This window comes from Pseudophryne corroboree, chromosome 8 (genome assembly GCF_028390025.1).
Source record: "Pseudophryne corroboree isolate aPseCor3 chromosome 8, aPseCor3.hap2, whole genome shotgun sequence".
Lineage (NCBI taxonomy): Eukaryota > Metazoa > Chordata > Amphibia > Anura > Myobatrachidae > Pseudophryne > Pseudophryne corroboree.
In genome coordinates this window covers 89165434-89189981 of record NC_086451.1, presented here as the reverse complement: position 1 = coordinate 89189981, position 24548 = coordinate 89165434, and the positions used below count along the sequence as shown (strand labels likewise).

The window sequence follows — 24548 nt, the reverse complement described above, 5'->3', positions numbered from 1 at the left end:
TTCTTATGTCCATAACTATTCGCATGAGCGATTAATTCGCTCCAAACCAACACCGGAATATTGCTGATTAAATACTCTTCCGATGGGTACTAAACACCACTGTATGACCCCTGTGGGACCCTTCGTACAATACAAAGAGGGATCTCTCTGTCCAGGAACATGCTATATTAACTAAACTTTCAGAATCTATCAAAGGGACCATTATCTACAAAATACATTATATAGTGAAAATATGTAACGATTGAGTCGCACGCTACGATCACATAAACTCTACCGTAAATGCGCATACCGTGCGCCTGCGGGTGCCCGCGACTGTGAGTATGCGCACACACGGGAGAGCGTACGCATGCGCAGCACGGACCTGTATGAGGTGCAAATATGGCAGTGTGCATAGAGATATTTTTCTGACTTTGACAGTTAGTAATAGGGATCAGTGGGGACAGGGACGGCATCTGTGTGTGTGAGGGGAGTAAGTTACATCTGCTGGCAGCAACTGGGTGAGTTTGGGGCATCATTTGCCTAGTATTGCCTAAGGCTGGAGCTAGAGACTGAAGACAAGAAGGAATCTGAAAATGGAAAAATCTATTTTGTTAAAATCCACGCACCCTGGGAGGTCCTCTCCACCTACGCGGAGGTGCTGAACATTAAGGTGCCCATTAAGGAGAATGACCTGGACGACAAAGCTGGTAACCCTTTGAATTACGTGTTAAAGCTCTTCAGACTGCCGGACAAAGTCATGAACCCGGAGAAAGACTATTTCACCGCCCCATTCAGCAAGCAGTGACAGGAGCTGTTCCTCATCCATGATGAGAACACGTGGATTTTGATGAAGAACAGCAACAACTTCAGCTAAGACCGGAATATGAAGCCAAATGTACTCAGAAGAAAAAAAATCCAGTCACTCAGGAGCTGGAGCCTTACCTGCCCGTAACTAGCAAGGTAGCACGGTTCTGCTTCTCTGGAACCATGCTGCTCTTCTGGATCACCCTGATCATAGCCAGCATGATCGCGGTTATAGTGTATCGGCTGGCCGTCTATGCTGCGTTCGCCAGCGTCATGGAGAACAACGACACGCTGGAACCCATCAGCGGATTGCTGACCCCGCAGCTGGCCACCTCAGTGACCGCGTCCTGTCTGAACTTTATCATGATCATGATCCTGAACTTCCTGTATGAACGCGTGGCGATCTGGATTACCGACATGGAAATCCCGAGGACGCACCTGGAGTACGAGAACCGCCTCACCATGAAAATGTTCCTCTTCCAGTTCGTCAATTACTATTCGTCTTGTTTCTACGTGGCGTTCTTCATGGGCAAGTTTGTGGGTTTCCCCGGAGAATACACCTATATGTTCAGCCGCTGGCGCAATGAGTAGTGCGATCCGGCCGGCTGTCTGATAGAACTCACCACTCAGCTCACTATCGTCATGGCTGGAAAGCAGATCTGGTTGAATATTCAAGAGGCCCTTGTTCCGTGGATGATGAACTGGTGGAGGAGACGGAAAACCACTCACAGCCCAGAGAATTTATACAGCCGCTGGGAGCAGGACTACGAGCTGCAGGTGTTTGGTCCTCTGGGCCTCTTCTATGAATAACTTGAAATAGTAATTCAGTTTGGGTTCATCATGTTGTTCGTGGCGTCTTTCCCACTGGCGCCGCTTCTCGCTCTGCTCAACAACATCCTGGAAATCAGCGTTGACTCCTGGAAACTGACCACGCAGTTCAGGCGCCCGTTTGCGGCCAAAGCCCACAGCATCGGGGTGTGGCAGGAGATCCTGAACGCAGTGGCCATTCTGTCCGTGGTGACGAATGCTTTTATTGTCGCCTTTACTTCCGACATGATCCCCCGCCTGGTGTACTATTACGCCTACTAGGAAAGCGGTGATTCGGGTTATATCAGCAGCAGTCTGTCCGTGTTTGACATCAATGATTTCAATAACATCAGCATGCCGCTGGAGAATATAATGAATGTTACATTTTGCAGGTACAGAGACTATCATTATCCTCCCGACCACGAGAAGAGATACTTACACACCATGCAGTTCTGGCATATACTGGCTGCAAAAATGGCATTTATAATAATTATGGAGGTAAAAACACCATCTATATCTGAGTCTCTCATCTCTCTCTGGCTACACTTTTCACACTCCAAGGAAGTTTGTCTGCAAATGTCTGTGACCCTTCTTCAATGCAAAATAACCTCTGTTAATTAGCTGAACTTCTGATTGCATAACTCCCCCTTTGCGAGCTGATATAGTTGGAGCATTTAAGAGCAATATTATCAAGGCCTGCAGTCAGGACTTGGCCTGCTTGCAATTGTGAAGAATGCATTTGTCAAGAATGTGTTTTAAGAATGGAGTTAGAACCGGAGTTTGAACTGGATTTGGACTACGCTAAAATCTCGAATAAAACAATTTCCCCAAACACTGCAACTCAGGACCATCATGTGGCCTCTCCTCACCTCTGCCTTGAGAACACCAGGACCAATGCCTACTACTTCTCTGTCCAAGAACATCATGACTGCCCCCAAGACTACCCCTCAAGCTGAGCAGGGAACTGAGGGGCGTGCGCATCAGGACCAGATTTTGCTGGGTCAGTTCCATTGGACATTAGTGTGCTCCCCACACTCTCACACCCACTTGCACTGCTCCCCACACTCTCACACCCACCCGCACTGCTCTCTTGAGACCAGGACATTTATCATTTTCACAAATTAATGTTTTCCTGCAAATGTGTCTTTCTCTTCTTTCTTCTTACAGGGTACTTTCCCCCCACTGTGTGCTATTCCTGTAATGTGTACCTCCATTGGTTGCACACCCTGCCAGCAGTAACCTACACAGTGCGCCTCACATGGCTGCCTCGGATGGTTCCTCCATGGGCAGGGTGTGCTTCATTTGGATCTTTCCATGCAGGGTATAGCATACTCCTACACACGTGTCAGTTTTCCCATAAATGCATTTGGCCCTTGTATGGCTCATCTCCCACTGTGTAACCTTCCTAGTGCGCCCAACATGGCAGCCTTATCTGGTAAACTTGTGGATGGGATGAAAAATACATGGACCTGATGGTTTTATTGGAACCCTACTCTGAACCTAAGGACTCTGCAATCTCCCCGTTTTGTGTTCTCTTCTAGGGGTGGACTATTCCACCCTGGGTAATCCTACGCAGTGCGCCTAAGATGGCTGCCGCACCTGGTACCTTGTGAGGGTGGAATACACAACCCCTGGAGGTTATTACCAGAAATGCTTACACCAACCCTGCATTATGCTTTCTGTCTTTATTGTCTGTGTGGTTTATCTTTTGATGTAATACTTAAATCTTCTGTATTATGTGCATTGTTTGAGTTCTAGTTGGCGCCGCGGATGGCTGCCTCGGTGCTGCTCTGCCAAGCAGCCTTTGTGTTTAGTCTTACATGTATAATATGTCTAATATGTTGAGTCTATTGTACAGTTGCAATGTGCAGTATCAACTCATACGTGTGATGTGTGTAATGTATGCTATGTTCTTCCCCCTTCTTATGCTATGTACTCCCCCTTCATGTTGCTGCTTGGCGATGCATTGTACCACAAAGAATTCCTAGTGTACGTGAGTACACCTGGCCAATAAAGCTGATTCTGATTCTATTGCGCTTATGCCCATAAATCAGCTTTGTGCTGCAGAATATAATATATCAGCAGGTGCAGAGTACTCAGTGAGGCATTCCCAGGTTAGGGCGCAGGTTACTCCCCAAAATACATGTGACGGTTACACACCATCAGGGGCAAACGCAGGATTTCTAGGAAATGATATACGCTGAGCTTCAGCATATTCTGCACTTACTAGTGACAACAAAGCTGTTTTCAGAATTGTTTCATATAAGGAATTGATCCACGTGTAACACGGCTGTAAATGACATGACGCTTATTCACAGAACCTGTTTCTTTCTTGCAGGATTCCTGATTGCCGCTACATGTTTCTGTTTCTTCTCATTGGCGGTAATGCTGGCCTTCTGCATTTACATCTGGTAACTCAGTGATATCATTTACAGATAAAGGGCCCTATTCAAAGTTGATAGCAAACCGAAAAAGCCCACTAATGGGCAAAACCATGTGCACTGCAGGTGGGGCAGGTGTAACATGTGCAGAGAGAGTTGGATTTGGGTGGGGTGTGTTCAAACGGAAATCTACATTGCAGTGTAAAAATAAAGCAGCCAGTATTTACCCTGCACAGAAACAATATAACCCACCCAATTCTAACTCTCTCCGGACATGTTACATCTGCCCTACCCACAGTGCAACATGATTTTACCCATTAGTGGGCTTTTTTGGTTTGCTAATAAACCTGAATAACATTCAATGTTACAGTTTATTTACCTACAGTAGACAACAGGAGTATTAGTTATTACCAGTATAATAGAAAGGGTTAATACAGGCACTCTGCTGTCAGCGTATGAGAATATGATTTTACTGACACACTAATATACAGTAATATGCTATATTAGCACAGCCAATAGAGTGACAATAACTTGCAGACCTGTCCCTTTTATCAGAACTCTTGTTTGCACTTAGCAGGATATATAGTGGAAAGTAGAACACAACCAGTCCTGCATTGCTGTGCTATACTGTGATATCATAGGCTGCCCTGTGTTCCTGTGCTGTACTGTAATACATTATGCTACCGTGTTATATAATGTGCCTCTATACACTGCACTGTGAAATGCCTAATAAGGCCCCAGCCCCTTCCTGTCATTATGACATCACAGCCGCATCACAATGCAGCTGAGGCCAGGGTGATGTCACAGACTGTTAGAGTGTTAGCATTTTGATAGGTAGTTTTTGGCAGAGAAAGACATGCAGAGATGTTCTCGTGCTTACAGACATTTTTGTGGATATTTCTCATTATTACGGCTGGTCAGGGAGCACCTATTGTGGCAACTGAAGGTAAGCGCCATCTTCCTTATTGTAAGAGTTGTTACTAAGTACAAATAAATGATATTATTTGGCCAAATAGAGCCATAGACCCAAGTATACCTCGGCATTTATAAGGGCGCACAGTACATAATACACAACATACAGACCTCTACAAGCATGACATACATACAACTATACTGTCTATATCACACCCTATATAGCGCTAGTTACATACTGAGTGTTATACTAAATATACTGTGTGAGAATAGTACTGGGGTGACATGTGTGACTTACACAGGCCTACTCACCTGTGCCTATAGCAGGTGTAGGTGTGAGCGGGCACCAGGCTGGGGGAACGAGGGAGGTCTCTTACCTCCGTTTTCCCCGGGCAGGCAGCGGCGGTACGCGGCGGGAAGTGGCATCGCGGCGCGCTTCCGTCACGGAGGGGCTTGCATCCGCTGGGATTCAAGCCCCTCCAATCGCGTCGTGGCCATTTGAATTTGGCACCGGGCGTGAGCCAATCGCGGCTCACGCCCGGTCAGCCAATAAGAACGGGCTGCGACAAGCCAACCAGGGCTCGTCGCATCATAGCTCCGGCCCCTCCCAGTGTCATATAACAGACGCTGCGGAGCGGGAGCAGTCAGTTGGGCGCCGGAGACGGAGTGGTGAAGAGCTCCAGAAGAGAAGAAGACGGAAGAAGGCCTGGCAATGACGGAAAAAGCGGCGGCGGGAAGAAGAGGAAGTGGTGGCCGGAGAAGGAGAAGAAGCGGCGGCGGAAAGAAGAGGAGGTGGAGCCCGGGATCCAGCGCGGAGGTCCGGCGGAGAGTGCTGCAGTGTGTGGGTAGCAAAAGAGCTGACGAAGCTCCCCACTGCAGCCTCTCCCTACGGCCAGGGTAAGCAGCCTCGTGCCAAGCGTGGACTCCCCGTAGAACACCAGGGTGTCAGGCAGTAGGCCTGTGGCCACAGACGGGCAATAGATCCGAGCAGCAGGTAGGAAAAGAGGGGCCCCGCACAATTAAGTAATCCTGGCATTAGGTCGGGATTACTAATTTCCCCCCAGTAGGCAGGCACTAGGCCTGTGATGCAGTAAGGAGGGAGTTCACAACCATCATAAGTAGACTTGGTATTAGGCCAAGTCTACACCCCACCTCCATTTGGCAGGCAGGCACTAGGCCTGAGGCTACAGTCAGGTGCTATGCCTGTGGCAGTTAGGAGGAAGGTGTCCACAACCAGCATAAGTAGACTTGGTATTAGGCCAAGTCTACACCCCACCTCCATTTGGCAGGCAGGCACTAGGCCTGAGGCTACAGTCAGGTGCTAGGCCTGTGTCAGTTAGGAGGAAGGCGTCCACAACCAGCATAAGTAGACTTGGTATTAGGCCAAGTCTACACCCCACTTGACAGGCAGGCACTAGGCCTGAGGCTGCAGTCAGGCACTAGGCCTGTGGCACAGTTAGGAGTAAGGAGGCCACAACTGGTACAAGTAGCCTTGGCATTAGGCCAAGGCTACCTCTCACCTGAAGGGCAGGCGCTAGGCCTGCGGCCCTAGGGAGGCGGGCATTAGGCCCGAGGGGTAATACTGACATTTGGCCACGGTAAGGATAGGATTGGGTTGTGATCTCTACTGTAGGGAGCTCTAGTCTGGGGTTGGCACATCGTCACCACTTTGGGGTCTGGAGGAACTGTGGAGAGACTGTCCGGCCTCCCACGGTCATTTCCGAGACTCTAGAGTGTGCGGCACCCCCCCATAGGGGATTGGGTTGCACCAGCACTTATCCTCCAGGCGCGAAGCAGCTGAATCTTCACCAAACCGGACTAGAGAGGTAATTCACATTTCGTGCTATTGTCATTCTGTCACCCTGTATTTGCTTGTACTGTTTGCTGGAGTTAGATAAAGTAGCTAACCAGGTTGTACTGTTTAGAATTTAAAGTAAATTGGCTCAGTTCCGTTGTTTGCGGTTTATTAGTTTGTAGGGAGGCTGCTGTCATTCTCTTTCCAGGAACAGCGACTCACAGCAGGCAAGCTGACAAGAGTTCCAGTGTGAGTATACTCTGTGTGTGTGTGTCTTGGTTCGCATTGAGCGTCGGTTGGCGAAACCCGGCTAGGCCTAGCGGGCTCGCTTTCACCTAGGTGCGCAAGTGCCGAGTAGGTGACATTTGGGTGGCTGAGGCCCGCGGGCCAGTGATGACATTCACCTAACCGGTGAACGTCGCGGCCACCCCGGTGTGCCAACTTTCCCCGTCGTGGAAGGAGTGGGCACACGGTGACAATGTCTCTTTTCCCCTAGCTGTCGTCCCTCCAGGCTGGGTCCGCTGACTATGCCGGTGTCCAGGGGACAGAAGACCCTTATGTTCCTATAGACACAGGTAACTAACAGTGATGAAAGTCAGACATATATGTGCTATGTGTTAGTAATAGGGATCAGTGGGGACAGGGACGGCATCTGTGTGTGTGAGGGGGGTAAGTTACATCTGCTGGCAGCAACTGGGTGAGTTTGGGGCATCATTTGCCTAGTATTGCCTAGGGCTGGAGCTAGAGACTGAAGACAAGAAGGAATCTGAAAATGGAAAAATCTATTTTGTTAAAATCCACGCACCCTGGGAGGTCCTCTCCACCTACGCGGAGGTGCTGAACATTAAGGTGCCCATTAAGGAGAATGACCTGGACGACAAAGCTGGCAACCCTTTGAATTACGTGTTGAAGCTCTTCAGACTGCCGGACAAAGTCATGAACCCGGAGCCGGACTATTTCACCGCCCCATTCAGCAAGCAGCGACAGGAGCTGTTCCTCATCCATGATGAGAACACGTTCTTCTCCCCGGCCACCAGGAACAGGATAGTGTATTACATCCTCTCCCGCTGCCCGTACGGAACATCAGAAGATAAGAGAAAGTTTGGACTGAAGAGGCTACTGAGCAACGGGACTTACAACGCCACCTTTCCACTCCATGATTGTCAGTACTGGAAGAAGTCTCCGGAGGAGAAGTGCGACAATGAGCGCTACACCCTGTACAGTCATTGGGCTAGGTTTGGCAAGTTTTACAAAGAGCAGCCTCTGGACCTCATTAGGAAATATTACGGAGAGAAGATCAGAATCTATTTTGCCTGGTTGGGTTTCTACACGGAAATGTTATTTTATGCTGCGGTTGTGGGATTTTTATGCTTCCTTTATGGCTTGGTAACCATGGATGACAGCAACAGTAGTAAAGAAATCTGTGATAAGGACATTGGCGGTCAGATTATCATGTATCCTTTATGCGATCAGAGATGTGAGTTCTGGAGGCTAAACTCCACCTGTGAACCCTCGCAGTATTCTCATTTGTTTGATAATGTGGCAACGCTTTTCTTTGCAATATACATGGGAATATGGGTAACTTTGTTCCTGGAGTTTTGGAAGCGGAGACAGGCCAGGCTGGAGTACGAATGGGACTTGGTGGATTTTGAAGAAGAACAGCAACAACTTCAGCTAAGACCGGAATATGAAGCCAAATGTACTCAGAAGAAAAAAAATCCAGTCACTCAGGAGCTGGAGCCTTACCTGCCCGTAACTAGCAAGGTAGCACGGTTCTGCTTCTCTGGAACCATGGTGCTCTTCTGGATCACCCTGATCAAAGCCAGCACGATCGCGGTTATAGTGTATCGGCTGGCCGTCTATGCTGCGTTCGCCAGTGTCATGGAGAACAACGACACGCTGGAACCCATCAGCGGATTGCTGACCCCGCAGCTGGCCACCTCAGTGACCGCGTCCTGTCTGAACTTTATCATGATCATGATCCTGAACTTCCTGTATGAACGCGTGGCGATCTGGATTACCGACATGGAAATCCCGAGGACGCACCTGGAGTACGAGAACCGCCTCACCATGAAAATGTTCCTCTTCCAGTTCGTCAATTACTATTCGTCTTGTTTCTACGTGGCGTTCTTCAAGGGCAAGTTTGTGGGTTTCTCCGGAGAATACACCTATATGTTCAGCCGCTGACGCAATGAGGAGTGCGATTCGGCCGGCTGTCTAATAGAACTCACCACTCAGCTCACTATCGTCATGGATGGAAAGCAGATCTGGGGGAATATTCAAGAGGCCCTTGTTCCGTGGATGATGAACTGGTGGAGGAGACGGAAAACCACTCACAGCCCAGAGAATTTATGCAGCCGCTGGGAGCAGGACTACGAGCTGCAGGTGTTTGGTCCTCTGGGCCTCTTCTATGAATACCTTGAAATGGTAATTCAGTTTGGGTTCATCATGTTGTTCGTGGCGTCTTTCCCACTGGCACCGCTTCTCGCTCTGCTCAACATCATCCTGAAAATCTGCGTTGATTCCTGGAAACTGACCACGCAGTTCAGGTGCCCGTTTGCGGCCAAAGCCCACAGCATCGGGGTGTGGCAGGAGATCCTGAACGCAGTGGCCATTCTGTCCGTGGTGACGAATGCTTTTATTGTCGCCTTTACTTCCGACATGATCCCCCGCCTGGTGTACTATTACGCCTACTCGGAAAGCGGCGATTCGGGTTATATCAGCAGCAGTCTGTCCGTGTTTGACATCAATGATTTCAATAACATCAGCATGCCGCTGGAGAATATAATGAATGTTACATTTTGCAGGTACAGAGACTATCGTTATCCTCCCGACCACGAGAAGAGATACTTACACACCATGCAGTTCTGGCATATACTGGCTGCAAAAATGGCATTTATAATAATTATGGAGGTAAAAACACCATCTTCATGCTTGTATATCTGAGTCTCTCATCTCTCTCTGGCTACACTTTTCACACCCCAAGGAAGTGATGGTGTAGGGGCTTTCTTAGTATAGCAAATATATATTGATTCAAGCTTTTTCGCATTAACTAAAGATATTTACTCTTGCTCACAAATATAGGTTCGTGTTTCCTTAAAAGCTTCACAGATATTTCATAAGCTCAACATTATATTCAAAGCATGAATTGTTCAATGTCATAGCGCCAGATGTATCCAAGGCCAGTCAAGCATATCACCAAAAGTTCTGAACATCGAGGAGGATTTTGACTTGTCCTGACCTCCAGAGAGGATGTTCCGGGAAAACTGATAATCGCATAGCAATAAATATATTCTAATTGCTAATTATAATCTTGTGTGACAATTGATGTGTTTCAGTTTTCAAGACATACATGGTGTATTCTGATTGGCTAAATGTATTGGCACACATGAATCCTTTGTTCTTTTACTATAAAATAAACCTTATATGGCCATGGTCATTTTGGGACCTCGTCCGGAGATCTTCCAGCATCTCCTCCACTGGCAATAAATCCTCTGATCTTTCAGGAACCGCTGATAAAAAAAACCGGTAAGTGAGATTTATTGTGTAGATTTCTACCTGCTCACTTGAACTCAGCGTTTCTTGAAATCTGGGGAAGTCCAGTCGGGAAGGTCAGAGAATATCTTAAAGAGCCCAGTGTCAGTCAGAAGAAATTCTTTAAAGGTACCATACATTTATGTTATATTGTTGAATTGTGGGTAAATAATTTCAGATAATTTGTCACAAGTGCACAGGGGGAATTAATCAAATATGCAGAAAACTTTTAAATTGTGAAAGTACTAATACATGTTTATTAAGAAAATAGAGCCGTTTTATAAAGGTGGCGCATGGCCAAGATATGTTCTAATGCTGATAACCAGTTTGAATTGATAAATAACCAAAGAGGTGTATGCAAATCTTGTACCTGTGTTGTTGTGTTAAGAAAATACAAAGGGTCTGTAGCACCGAGATTGGTGGCAATTACAAGCACTGAAGTCTCATTTGGTTATGTGGAAAATTATGATGAATTTTATTGTACAAAAGGTTGTCATTTTAAAAAGGGAATTGTTGGAACATTACATTGAGAATGATTGATTTAACATCATAACCTATTGGCCTAGGAACCACATAATCCCAGGTCTAAGACCCATGTGCCCGTGCAGCCTCAAACAGCTGCCGTGCACACAGATAACAGATATAGCATTTGTCATCCTTGTTTTTGTATCCTTGCACTGTTATATGTACTCTGTCAATATGCTTTTGAAAAGGTGGGGGGGAGTCGGGTTGTCTGCTGAATAATGAAACCAGTGTAACTAGATTCTGCTGCACACATTGTACTGTATATATTGTATGTCCCTATGCAAGACAGTTAAAGGGGTAGGATTGGGTCAGTAATAAAGAACAGCTACTGTCTGAAAGAGACACAAGGTGAACGTATTCCAAGAATAGTGGGGAGTTTACCAAGAACACAAGGTACAAGCAGGAGTCTATATAGGCAGAGGGATAGACCCTTGGAGTGACTTAACAATAAATATTAGGGACGCATCTCAGTGATCCAGAAGAAATAATCTATTATGCAGGTCTCACTTGGGGAGCAGTACTAACAGATTTTCCACAAAAGCAGGGAGGAAGGGGCAACACTACAACCCCAGTCATTTGTCCACAGACGGATTTAAGGAGCTTTTTAGGTACAAGGATAGAAGAGATTCTTCAGAGTCAGCGTCTCACAAGGAGATTTTAATTCCCTCATAAGGAGTTACTAAAATACCACATCAGGATGGGTTCAAACCCGTGGATATTGTTAGTAACAGGGAGGGTAAGAAAAGCTTTAAAAGGAGATTTTAAGTCCCTCATAAGGAGTTACTAAAATACCACATCAGGATGGGTTCAAACCCGTGGATATTGTTAGTAACAGGGAGGGTAAGAAAAGCTTTAAAAGGAGATTTTAAGTCCCTCATAAGGAGTTACTAAAATACCACATCAGGAGGGGTTCCGCGCACGTTCACCCAGGCATGGGAGCGCGGTCTGTAAAGATGTCAGGGCCCGACAAACCCGTGGATATTGTTAGTAACAGGAAATCTCTGAAAGGTATAAGTAAAATTTTCAAAAGAGCAGGTTTTCCGTCAGAAGGGACACTAGACTTAGAGAAATGGGAAAAATGTGCCTCCTGTAACAAGAATTGGATAATTAAGCATAATAGTAGAGATCAAGCATCCATCTGGATCACTGTAGCAAAAGAATTAGGAGCAGAGAATAGAAGAAGAGATGAGGAAAATGATTTCCCCATTGTACCAGAGTACTCAATAGCACCACAACCAGCGTTAAACTCACTGCCTGTAATTGCAGCAACAGCACCTGCACACTATACCCCACCCCTATACCCAGACATGCATGCACACCAAGGTACCCATAGTATGAACAGAATGAAATCATCTGCAAGCTCACTAACAGTAAAATTGAAAAAAAGATGAGCCAGGAAAAGAGTGACGAATAATCAGCCCTATCTTAGAAGGATCTGTGGTTGAAAATCCGAATGATTTACCTGAGCTATGTGTACAGAGTATGCCCCAGTGTCCTGATACTTTATCACAAGAAACCCCAACAAGTCCAACCAAAGAAACTGGGCAGCTAAAGTTCCCCTCATGTTTAAACGAGTGGTGGACACCTGGAATCAAGCTATGAGTCCAGTAAACAATTGTCCACAATCAGGAACTATAGGCGAAAGGGTGCAAATCAGGTGAAGAGGAGAAGCAAGGGGTCAAGACACAGCCTCTACAGCTTTTTATGCCCAGGTGCATAATGTACAGAATAAACTGACATATTTTCCAGAAAGATTGTGTCCGGTATGTCAGTTTTGCGTTCCAGAAGGATATGAACATTGCCCAAATTGTGGAAACTGGATTTCACACCATGAACCACCATGCCAAGATATCTATGCGACTAGAAATACTGAAAGACGGTCATCATTGCCTATTTCTCTGTATCCAGCACAAGTACAGAGAATACGCAACCCAGATAATGCAGCCAGGACGAACGAACCATACATCGTACAGAGCCAACACCACAAACCATGGTATGGCAATGGCCTCGCAAATATAGTTGCAGAGTCCCCAGATCCTAGAAAAAACCCAATAGCATTTTATGCCTGTATGGAAAGAATTCAAACCATATGGACACCGGCATGGGTCGACTACCACTAGTTGTGTGAGGCTATACTAGGGCCTGCAACTGCTTAAACAGTAAGCACCATGTTAAAAGAAGATGCAGTAGATGATTGCCCAGCCATAACGGACGTTCCGACAGAGAAAAATAGAACAACGTTTGAAAGTGGAAAGATGTACATGACAAGACTTAAGAGATGGTGTCATGCACAGACACTCAGGGCACCAGCAGCCCCAGATTTGAAACAGGAAAAGACTGAGTCCATCAGAACTTACTATGATAAAGTCACTATACGACACACAAGATGATAGAATATGAAGGTGTGCAACTCCTGTGTCGGCAACAGTGTACTCAGTCACCACTGGCAGTTCGATAAAAGTGACTTTACCCACAGGAGACCCAAGGGTTTCAAGAGCTGTTTTTATGCACAACCAGATTCCTCTACGTTTACTTACAGATCAAGCCATTGCAACGACTGGATTGGGAGGTTAAGCCCTACCCCTGCAAGAAAGCAAAGATGTAACCTGAAATACAAGCTGCTATACAAGACTATCTCTCACAGGAAAAGTAAGACAAAGAGGAACAACAACTCCCAGCATAAACATCATTATGTTAAACACCAGCCTGGGTGGACTTGGAAAAAGAAAAGTTGAGAAACAATATGAAGGTTGCATGAAAGTTTGGAGACTAAAGGAAGTCTGCTTTAAGAAGGACAAAGAAAGACATCTGACAAGTGGTCAGTACTACCTGGCAAGATTACAGAGATAATGCCATGATTTAAAGCAACAGAAGCTCCGGAGTTTAAAGCAAATAATAAGATACAAGACAGAAAAAGTTCCAGAAGACAAATGAATGATGCTTCTTCTGCCAATATGAGGTACGGGCTTCTTCGGGTACTCCCCAGTGAACATAATGTCTCCAGAGGAAACAGCAGAAGGTATGATTACAGTCACCTTGCCCACTGGATAAATACGTTTGTGCCTACTGAATGCTGGAGCCGGCACACGCAGAAGACAGCAGAGGGAGATACCACAAGAACTGGTGATATCAGAAATTCTTAAAGGGACAGGAGATGAGAGAAATGCAGTCACCAATACCAGCCCAGTTCTTGACCTCGGAGTACATGTCCAGTGACTTTGCTGAAGCACAATGTACTAAAGCTTATCCAAGGAGAATACAGTACACACCAGCAGAAGTTTAACTTTCCAGCAACTTATCAAAGGAAAGAACTAAAAGCCATTTAGAAGCAAGTTAAAACAGAAGTTCAGTATTGGCTCATTCCCGCAGTACCAGTTGTAGAAGAAAGGAAGCAATACTACTGGACCAGGATAGCTTTGTGGAGGGGCTATATCACCAAGTGATTTATCCACAAAACACACAGCTAAATACAGGATGTGAATGAACTGTTGATTGCCACCACCACTAAAAGAAGTACCAAGAAGGGGCAGTGTCCTTAGTGAAGTTTCTGGAAGAACAAGACTGCAGAGCCTCAGAAGGAGAAATTGCAGCTAGTCAAGCAAGAGTTAATCTTCCTAGGACACCCAAGGTACCCGACATCTAACAAAAGTGAGAAGGAAAAGATTCAGACTGCAAGCTAAGATGCCAACTAGTGTCAAGCAAGTCAGATGATCATTCCTGGGCCTAGTAGGACACTACAGAACACGGATACCTCTAGCACCAGTCTACATGCAAGCATTGTATGACAACACTGAAAGGGAGGAGGGTCCGCATCCTACATACAGCAACAGATGAATTCAGCTATTGAACAATTGGAAACAGCAGTTGCCTCATCTCAAGCCCTAGAACTACCTGACTATTAAAGAAGGAGGCCATACATAGAAGTCCTTATGCAAAATCATGGACTGAGGTGAAGACCAGTGGCCTACAACTTAAGCAAACTTGACAGCGGTAATCAAAGAGCACCTACCGGCATCAGAGCAGTAATAGCAGCAACAGTCCTAGAAGAGTATAAGAGCACAGAGACAGTGATGAATCAGAAGTCCTAGAAGAGGACAAGAGCACAGGCATAGTGCTGAATCATGAACTTATCATCCAGGGTCCACATGCAGGTACATATAAGCTTCAACAAGCAAGAACCAAACACCTGTCAGTGGCAAGGCTAACCATGTATGAAGTAGCACTGCCAAAGTGCAACAAGTAACCATCAGAAGATGTATTACCCTCAACGCAGCAACCCTTTTCCAACATTAATCAATAAAGGTGTTGAATCTCAAGATTCAAAAGGAGGGAAAAACAGATTATCTACTGATGAATGGGAAAGCCAGGAGTTTCTAACATTCACTCACGAAGGTAAACAATATTGTTGGACACGATTACCCCAAGGGGGAGCAACCAGTCCATCAGATTTCTCAGAGGCAATGGCATTAATCCTGCAGAAATGGAGACCGCACTTTACAGACATCCAGTTAGTTCAATATGTCGATGATCTGCTTATTGCTGCACAGACAGAAGAGAAGTAAAAAAAAAAGGACAACAGCATCACTGCTCATCTTTTTGGCAGAAGAAGATTGCAGAGTGTCAAAAGACAAGCTTCAGCTAGTACAGAAAAAAGTTGTCTTCTTAGGACACTGCATATCTCAAGGAACAAGGCATCTTACTGATGAAAGAACAAAAGCAATAACTCAAGCAAAAACCCCAAGAACATTAAATTAAATCAGAGCTTTTCTGAGCCTTATTGGTTATTGCAGAGAATGGATACCCTCAGCTTCATTACTGATGCAACCTCTATATGAATTAACAAAAAAGGAGGCGTCAGCAGATAACAGGGACACCATTGAAGAAGCAGTAAAAAAAACTAAAAAAAACTAAAGCAAGCCATAATAACAGCCCCAGCATTGGGATTGCCTGATTACAAAAAGCCTTTTAACCTATTCTGCCATGAAAACAGAGGGCATTCTTTAGGGGTGCTCACCCAGAAATACGGACCAAAACAAAGACCAGTGGCATACTATTCAGCCCAGCTGGATCCGATTATCAGAGGAGCACCATCCTGTGTCCGAGCAGTGGCAGCAGCAGCAATAATGAAGGAAAAGGTGACAGACATCATTGTGTTTGATCATCCACTGTGTATACAAGTACCGCACGCTGTAACAGAAATACTAAGTCAAGAAAAAAGCAAGCATCTTTCTGCAGCCAGACTTACCAAATATGAAGTGATTGCCTAGCCCTCATGGAATTAGAGACTTTACCTCTTCCTAATGTCCAAGATACACCACTGGACAATCCAGACATGAACCTGTTCGTCGATGGATCAAGATATTATGATAATGGATCCCCAAGGACAGGATATGCAGTAACAACTGAAACTTAAGTCATAGACTCTGGACCATTGCTACCAAGAATGACAGCACAAGAAGCAGAACTCATAGCAATGACCAGAGCCTGCATACATGCTGAAAACATGACAGCTAACATCTAGTCCCAGGATTACGCTGTTATTTGGAAAAGTAGGGACTTCAAAGGTGCAAATGGAAAACCTATCAAACATGCCAGTTTGATTATGGAACTCTTCAGAGCATTGGAACTACCTAAAAGGATTGGCATAATCAAGGTACAAGCACATACTAAGAGCCGAACCATGGAAGCTAAAGGAAATGCATTTGCAGATGCAGAAGCCAAGAGAATTGCCTTACAATCAAAAGAACTTGAGCAAGTCTTAGTAGCTCAATATGTGAAGCAAATGCCCAGTGAGAGGAGTTGATCAAAATTCAACAACAAACATCACAAGGAGAAAAGGAGAAATGGAGATGATTGGGGGCAGAAGAAGATGAACATGGACTTTGGAAGTCAAGAGAATTAAAGTACTGTCTACCAGCAGCTCTATTTCCACCTATGTTACAAGTAGCTCATGGACAAGTACATCATTCAAAGGAAGCCATGGCTCCTGGAAGACACCTCTAGGAACTATACCCAAAGCCTCTTACCCATTTGAAAGACTACAAATTGACTATATACACTGGCCACGAAGCAGTCCATATGAATATGTACTAGTAGCAACGGACATGTTTAGTCGCTGGGCCGAAGCCTGGCCAGTGAGCAAAGCCACAGCAAAAACCACTGCAAAGAAACTGATAGCTGAAGTAGTATGTAGATTTGGGGTACCTGAGGTTATAGAATCAGATAGAGGTACACATTTCACGGGAGAAGTCATGCAGCACATAATGAAAGATTTGGGGATACAGCAGGCCTTCCACGTGCCTTACCGCCCCCAGGCGAGTGGGAGGGTGGAACGTTTGAACTTTGACCTTAAACTAAAACTACAGAAAATGATGACAGAAACCAAAAGAACTTGGCCAGAATGCCTACCTATAGTCTTGTTCAATATTAGGACCACACCTATGAGACCTAGTAAGCTGACTCCATATGAGATATTGTTTGGATCAGCTCCAAGAACAGGTTGTTATTATCCACAACAGTTACAACATAATCATGGTGATTTAACAGGTTATGTACAGGAGGTCTGTAAAACGTTGACTAACCTCCATTGCCAAGTGTTGTCTTCCATTCCAGACCCAGAGGGATCAGCTACGCATAAGCTACATCCAGGAGATTGGGTCTATTTAAAGAGACATGTGAGAAAGACCTTTGAACCAAGATATGATGGTCCATATCAAGTGCTGCTAACCACGCCTACTTTGATCAAGGTGAAAGGTCGTGACATTTGGATACACGCCTCGCACTCGAAGAAGCTGACAGTGACTCTCCAACCAGAAGAATGAAGTCGCTTATCCTTTGGTTGTTGTTAGGGGTAATCCCCATGGTTTGTGCTATAAGTCCAGGGGACTGGTTTACTGAAAGGGAGTGCCATAATGATGGAACTGTCAATAAGGGAGAACCAGATTCCTGCTGCTGGAACTTTGATGACCAGCGGTGGAATTACTATAATCTAACTGTACAACCCTCTGTCTGTTTTTACTTTTATAAAAAAGGTGGAGTTCTCAACTACAAGACACCAAAAAACATGTCAGAAAAAGCTGTAAAGAGGTGGAGAGCATGTAAAGCTCTTAAGATTATTATAAATGAGGGAAAAATGTATAAAAAAAGAATTGGTGCAGAAATACATCTTTTTCTATTGCCCAGTAACCGCACCACATTTACACTGTCCCGTGGTACCAGAATGAAAATGAAATGCTGTGAAGAGCCATTCACTAACCCAATAAGAAATAAGGGGGTAGTTCAAGCTATATCGAGATGTATAAATGGCTCTAAGGAACTACCTTTTAATGCTGAATTGTCCGCGCAGGACTACTCAAGCACAGTGATTGTGTGTACTAACACATCCAGTTTTCCTGGTAATGCTACAGGACATAGATCAAAATTTTATATTTTGCAGAATAAGCCAGAAATAAGAAATGAAACTTTGATTAAAATACCAGCAACCTGTCAGAAAGTGGGTATAAAGCAATTTAGGATACTACATCAATTTAATATTTCATTCCCCAAAGGCCCTAAGTGTAACCGGATAAAAAGAGAATGGTATGATATCCTGTTGGGAGGGGCAGGAACAACCATGGGAGCACTAAATTCTATAGATATAGAAACACTGACTAACAAAATGAGTGACGCAGGCAGTGATATGGAAGGAGTGGTTCACATGCAGGCAAAATGGATGCCCACTGTCTTTAATCCGATTTTAAAGGTCATCAATTGGGATCATTCTTTTCTAACCTTGGTCAACAGTTCTTTTATGAACACGTTAAAACTGACCAAAAACATCTCTAGTATGTTCAAGTGGACAGAGTGCTCCATAAGAACTGTGTATCAGGAGCAACAGAAAAATCTAGCCCAGACCCAGTTAATGACTGGGAACATACAGGTTTATAGAAAAATGTTTAATATAGCATCTGAATTATGGGTTAGGCTATATGGACATGAGGTTTATTGCACAGACAGGTGGTGTTGGGGCCAAATAGAAACCTACAACATAACAAAGCCTAAGATCATGTGTAAATACTTCATTTTAGCAGTACTCTTCACCACAAAAGCAGGTAACTCAGATTTATGGACACCTCAGTTCAGAGGGCAGTATATTGATCCAAACAACAAAACTCATGACCTATCCCTATGCACTAGCACTGATAATGGGCTGGCATGTCCTCATACTACATACATACCAGAATCATGTCAGCTTAAGAACCCTACCAGTGTTTGTAATTGGGAGTTGCATGATCCAAAAGATGACATCTTCATAGAAGTGGCACCACAAATAGTTTGTATGATTACATATGACAAACAGATCAGTCAGCTATATCAGCTACCAAACCCTTTTTCAGGATGCCTGTTCAATGTAACTCATTTAATATGGAAAAATCAGACCATTGTTTTCTATAAGGACCAAACTGACTACCTAGATCAGGCTTTTAAGCCATTAACTCTGTCCCCCCATAACATAACTGTAAGCATACAGGATATCATTAACATAATCAACAATACAGAAAAATTGGAAGAGCACCTAAGGAAAGTTAATTACTCTACAAGGCATGCACAGATGCAAACAATAGTAGAGGCTGGGGAATTAAAACACATGGCCACACAGCTAAAAAACAATCTACAGCATCACTGGTGGGATATATTCACAGGAAAATCCCCATCGGTTACAGGATTAATGAAAACTGTCCTACACCCACTACTAGCAATAGTCATAATATTAATAGGGCTGGTTGCTTGGAATTGTTATTTTTCCTGTAAATTCCGGAAACATGTGAACAAAATGGACGCGATCAGAAATGCCCAAGAGATTCTTCTGTAACATAGGGAGAAAAAGTGGAATCAAAAAGAGGGGAAATGATGGTGTAGGGGTTTTCTTAGTATAGCAAATATATATTGATTCAAGCTTTTTCGTATTAACTAAGATATTTACTCTTGCTCACAATTAGGTTCGTGTTTCCTTAAAAGCTTCACAGATATTTTCAAAATTATATTCAAAGCATGAATTGTTCAATGTCATAGCGCCAGATGTATCCAAGGCCAGTCAAGCATATCGCCAAAAGTTCTGAACATCGAGGAGGATTTTGACCTGTCCTGACCTCCAGAGAGGATGTTCCGGGAAAACCAATAATCGCAAAGCAATAAATATATTTTAATTGCTAATTATAATCTTGTGTGACAATTGATGTGTTTCAGTTTTCAAGACATACATGGTGTATTCTGATTGGCTAAATGTATTGGCACACATGAATCCTTTGTTCTTTTACTATAAAATAAACCTTATATGGCCCCTAAGACAGATCAACTATGAACTGCTTAGGTTACACAATGATCCTGTGTCACCTTTTCATTCACTGATCTCCAACCGGTTGCTAAGGGAAACAGAATTCTGACTGATGACTGCAGAGAGTTTATAGACCAGACCTGAATAGGTTAACATACCCTATCACTACCTTCATTTAAAATCTACACTACTTAGCTAGATCAGTGGTAGGTGACATTTGCAGGTTATTGGAGAATTTACACAATTACATTTTATAGAGATCACAAGACAGAAGGAAATGAGCATGTCTTTAGAAGTAGACTGTGCATTAAATAGATGAGATTACATTTATTCATGCGCTTTATCGGAAGCCCCAGCAGTGATAGCAGAACACTAGGAGTAACCACAAATGCACCTCTGTCTCCTACAGACCCGGACCGCTCTGAGGAGGGGCGACGTGCTGCAAGCTAAGGAGTTCTCCCGTAAAGCGCGCTCCCTTATATTCTACAGTTTCGTCATCGGAGTCTTGGTGTACTACAGTTTATATGTTTACATAGTGGTGACCATCATCATAATGTGATGGAGACAGAAAACATTGAAATAAATAATACTTTAAAAAAAAAAGTCTTCACACTTTTTTTTCCAATTTATGTAAATATACAATAGCTTTCTGTCCTATCTGCAGAGATGGGCACACTATCCTAGTGAGACAGGCTGGCATTAATAAACACAGCTATTACTTAAATTGTGCCGCACAGAAAGAACGGACACAAATATCCTGCATCTATACAATCTGTTGTAGTAGCGCTACCTTCTGGTTCAGAAGTTATACAGCAATTCCTTATATTACAACACTGTACACCCGGCTCGGGTGGCACTGGATATACCGGCTGTCAGGATCACGACGCGCACCATACTGGTGCCGGAATTCCGACCACCAAGATACCGACAACTATTCTCCCTCTTGGGGTGTCCACGACCCCCCTGGAGGGAAAATAAATAGCGTGGCATGCATAGCGCACAACTATGCCAGCAAGGGGCTCTTTTGCACTCGCCCCGCTCCCAGCATTCCTGCGTCCGGGATCCCACGCCAGTATGCTGGCCGTCAGGATCCCAAGCACCAGCGAAGCATACTACACCACTTGGCTCATGTTATGTTCAGCCCAATTACAGTTGCTTGCTATTCTTATTATAAAGTGGATATAATAATAAACTGAAGACATGTGAAGCAATAAAGGGTTTCTCTATTCATGATATGTGTTACAATTTAGGGTGTGTAGCATACCCCTGCCCCTCAATGCCTAGTACAGGGGGTGTCCACTCCAATACATAGCTACCCCCAACAGGTCATGTTTTCCACACATATGTATACAAGTATTAAAAATCTCCAGTATATTACCCAGCAAGCCATGAAAAGGTAGTTCAGTTGGAGATTTTTAATACTCGTATACATATATGTAGAAACAGATTGGCATTGTATCACAGAGAGACTGATCTATTTACCCTCCAACTGATGTGAGGAATTTAAATTGCATATATATATATATATATATATATATATATGTGTATATATATATAAAAACATCAGAACATATTGTTATAGTCCAATAGTATCATAATAACTGATATTTAATTGTTTTTATTCAATTTTGAGTTAATAAATGTTTATATTCCAAACGCAGTCTGTCTCTCTCCCTCTCTCTCTCTCTCTCTCTCTCTCTCTCTCTCTCTCTCTATCTTTATATATAGATAATTCCATGTAAGAAATGGCACTCAGAGTCGGCATTAGTAAACAAGCAAACGAATCTGTATTGAAGTTGAGTACTTTCGGGGACAGCACCCCGTCCTCAGAACTATACAGCAGATAAGACAGATAATGAAATAACAAACTTACCCGCAATTTAAACCCCCTATCACCAATCACCTCCAATACAGTCTCCCGCGGTCAAGCCGGCGTCCACAGCTGTGCACTGACGAGCGTGACGTACACCCGGCGGAAGTAGTCACGTCGCCATGGTAACCACCTGCCTGCGCTCCAACAAGAGCGGAAGCCTGCGTTCCAAGACGCGTCACACTACCCAGGGCTGTCACTGCATGGCCGGTCACGTGACTGTGATACTGAGCCGATCGCAGGGGATCCGAACACAGGGCTGGGACCTGCACCCAAATCCATGTGTACAATATAGACCACAGTGCACATTAATATACATAAAAAAGTCCATACACAAAAATACAAAAAAGTGCAAAAAGGTACATTAAAAAACATATGTTAAAAAACATATATACTAGCAACAATGTTGTGGAGACTATCTCAAACCGAGCAGTATGCTCCCTCGATATACAGAGAGAACAAGTGCACAGAAGGAGACAGGATAAGACTAAAAAGTACATATCCACTATAGAGCAAAAAGAGAGGGTGATCTATACACCCACCATAGGATAACACAAACAACCAATAAACCATTATATCCATAATGCTCATAAACAGGAAATCACCAATATATAAGGGGGCCAATCGTACAATAAGAGGCAGGAACCCAGACAGGACTAGTTTAAACTGTTCCAATTTATCTTGTCATTGAGACCGCCTGGCTTAATGGTACCAAGCCTCACTATCCATCGAGATTCTTTAAATAAAAGAACCTTAGCTCTATCACCCCCCCCCCCGAGGTGATTCTGGGACATGATCGATCAAAAAATATCTGATGTCCTCTAATTTATGATTAAGCAGCTTAAAATGACGGGGAACAGGTTGGTTGATATCTTTACCCGCTAATGATAAACGTATCGCTGACCTATGTGCGTTCATACGTTCCTTGAATTTACGTGTGGTCTGCCCCACGTAGAATAACCCACACGGACAGACCACCACGTATACCACAAAGGACATATTGCAGGTTAGGACAAATCTCATATAATACGTTTTGTCGACATGTGGATGTTTAAATTTAGTACATTGAATCATAAAACGACAAGTAGTACAGTCGTGACATGAATAACATCCAAAGGGTTTCCTATATACATACGGGGTCTGTGGGATATTACGACCTGTAATATCGGTATGTACCAACAGATCTTTAAGGTTACTCCCACGCCTAAAAGCAGCCACTGGTCTTTTACCCCTGAACATATATGTTTTTTAACATATGTTTTTTAATGTACCTTTTTGCACTTTTTTGTATTTTTGTGTATGGACTTTTTTATGTATATTAATGTGCACTGTGGTCTATATTGTACACATGGATTTGGGTGCAGGTCCCAGCCCTGTGTTCGGATCCCCTGCGATCGGCTCAGTATCACAGTCACGTGACCGGCCATGCAGTGACAGCCCTGGGTAGTGTGACGCGTCTTGGAACGCAGGCTTCCGCTCTTGTTGGAGCGCAGGCAGGTGGTTACCATGGCGACGTGACTACTTCCGCCGGGTGTACGTCACGCTCGTCAGTGCACAGCTGTGGATGCCGGCTTGACCGCGGGAGACTGTATTGGAGGTGATTGGTGATAGGGGGTTTAAATTGCGGGTAAGTTTGTTATTTCATTATCTGTCTTATCTGCTGTATAGTTCTGAGGACGGGGTGCTGTCCCCGAAAGTACTCAACTTCAATACAGATTTGTTTGCTTGTTTACTAATGCCGACTCTGAGTGCCATTTCTTACATGGAATTACGAATTGGATTTTGCTGCACCAGGGCATGCTGACTTACAAGTGAGTGCCGGCAATATATGGATTTATTTTATATATAGATATATATATTTCTATCCAGAAACCCCAAGCGCCGTTCTTCCGTTAATTTATTTGCTTGTCCATATAGGCGCTTCACACACTCCTTAACAGCTGCTAAATAGTTGCGCCATTCTCAGCCTATTTTCTCCACATTTTTCACAAATGTGTGAAGTCAAATGATCTTACATAAAAGGAGGCCCTGGTCTGGAAACACTTTAAGGTTCCCATAAGGCTGCCTGGTCAAAGGACAAAATACCCTTGTATGAGGAAAGTTGTAAACTGCATAAACTTCTAGCTAGAGAATGAGGTAGCGGATCCAGGACTGGGTGACCTGGTCATTTAGGCATGTAAGGCAGGGATCGATTCCTTGGAAAGTCTTAGGGGGGAGGGGCCAGTTAAATTCTGGGCTACATGTGTGATTTGCTGTTGTGTTTAAACACCAGCAATGGCATCATTTGCGCGGCCCAATGCCAAGTCACTCCAGGGCTCCTATCCCCAAACCACTGTCGCTGCTGTTAGTTGCGGAAGTCCAAACTGTGCCACACCTTGAGGACACTGCCCTAACGCAATGAATAAGGCAGCAGCATATAAAACAAACCCATATTTGGCAAAACCATAATTAAATCCCTGCCAGGGAAAGCTGGCTGATGGAGTAGGGTGCAGTGAGCCGGCCAGGTAATAAGACCTGCTGGAGAAGCAATACATGTCCCTAATGGGCTGTGTGCAATGAACAAACCATCATGTTTTCCTGATCAAGCTGGTGAGACAATGTAAGCGTGTGACATCACTATCCACAGAC

General features: G+C 44.3%; 1 protein-coding gene and 2 pseudogenes across 2 annotated transcripts; all 3 read left to right on the top strand.

Annotated features, from left to right (window-relative positions):
* Positions 1 to 808: 808 nt before the first annotated feature.
* LOC134948008 (anoctamin-5-like) lies at positions 809 to 2211 on the top strand (annotated as a pseudogene).
* Positions 2212 to 4335: 2124 nt separating this feature from the next.
* On the top strand, positions 4336 to 20098 carry LOC134948663 (uncharacterized). Of its 2 annotated transcripts, none has more exons than XM_063936781.1 (2): positions 4336 to 4917; positions 17350 to 20098. In XM_063936781.1, the coding sequence occupies exon 2, from the start codon at positions 17555 to 17557 to the stop codon at positions 19586 to 19588; it is 2034 nt and encodes a 677-aa protein (XP_063792851.1). In that variant the 5' UTR covers positions 4336 to 4917; positions 17350 to 17554; the 3' UTR covers positions 19589 to 20098. The 2 variants fall into 2 exon arrangements, with proteins under 2 accessions (XP_063792851.1, XP_063792850.1); XM_063936780.1 differs by lacking the exon at positions 4336 to 4917 and adding an exon at positions 10153 to 10341.
* On the top strand, positions 4828 to 9714 carry LOC134948007 (anoctamin-5-like; annotated as a pseudogene).
* Positions 20099 to 24548: the final 4450 nt, after the last annotated feature.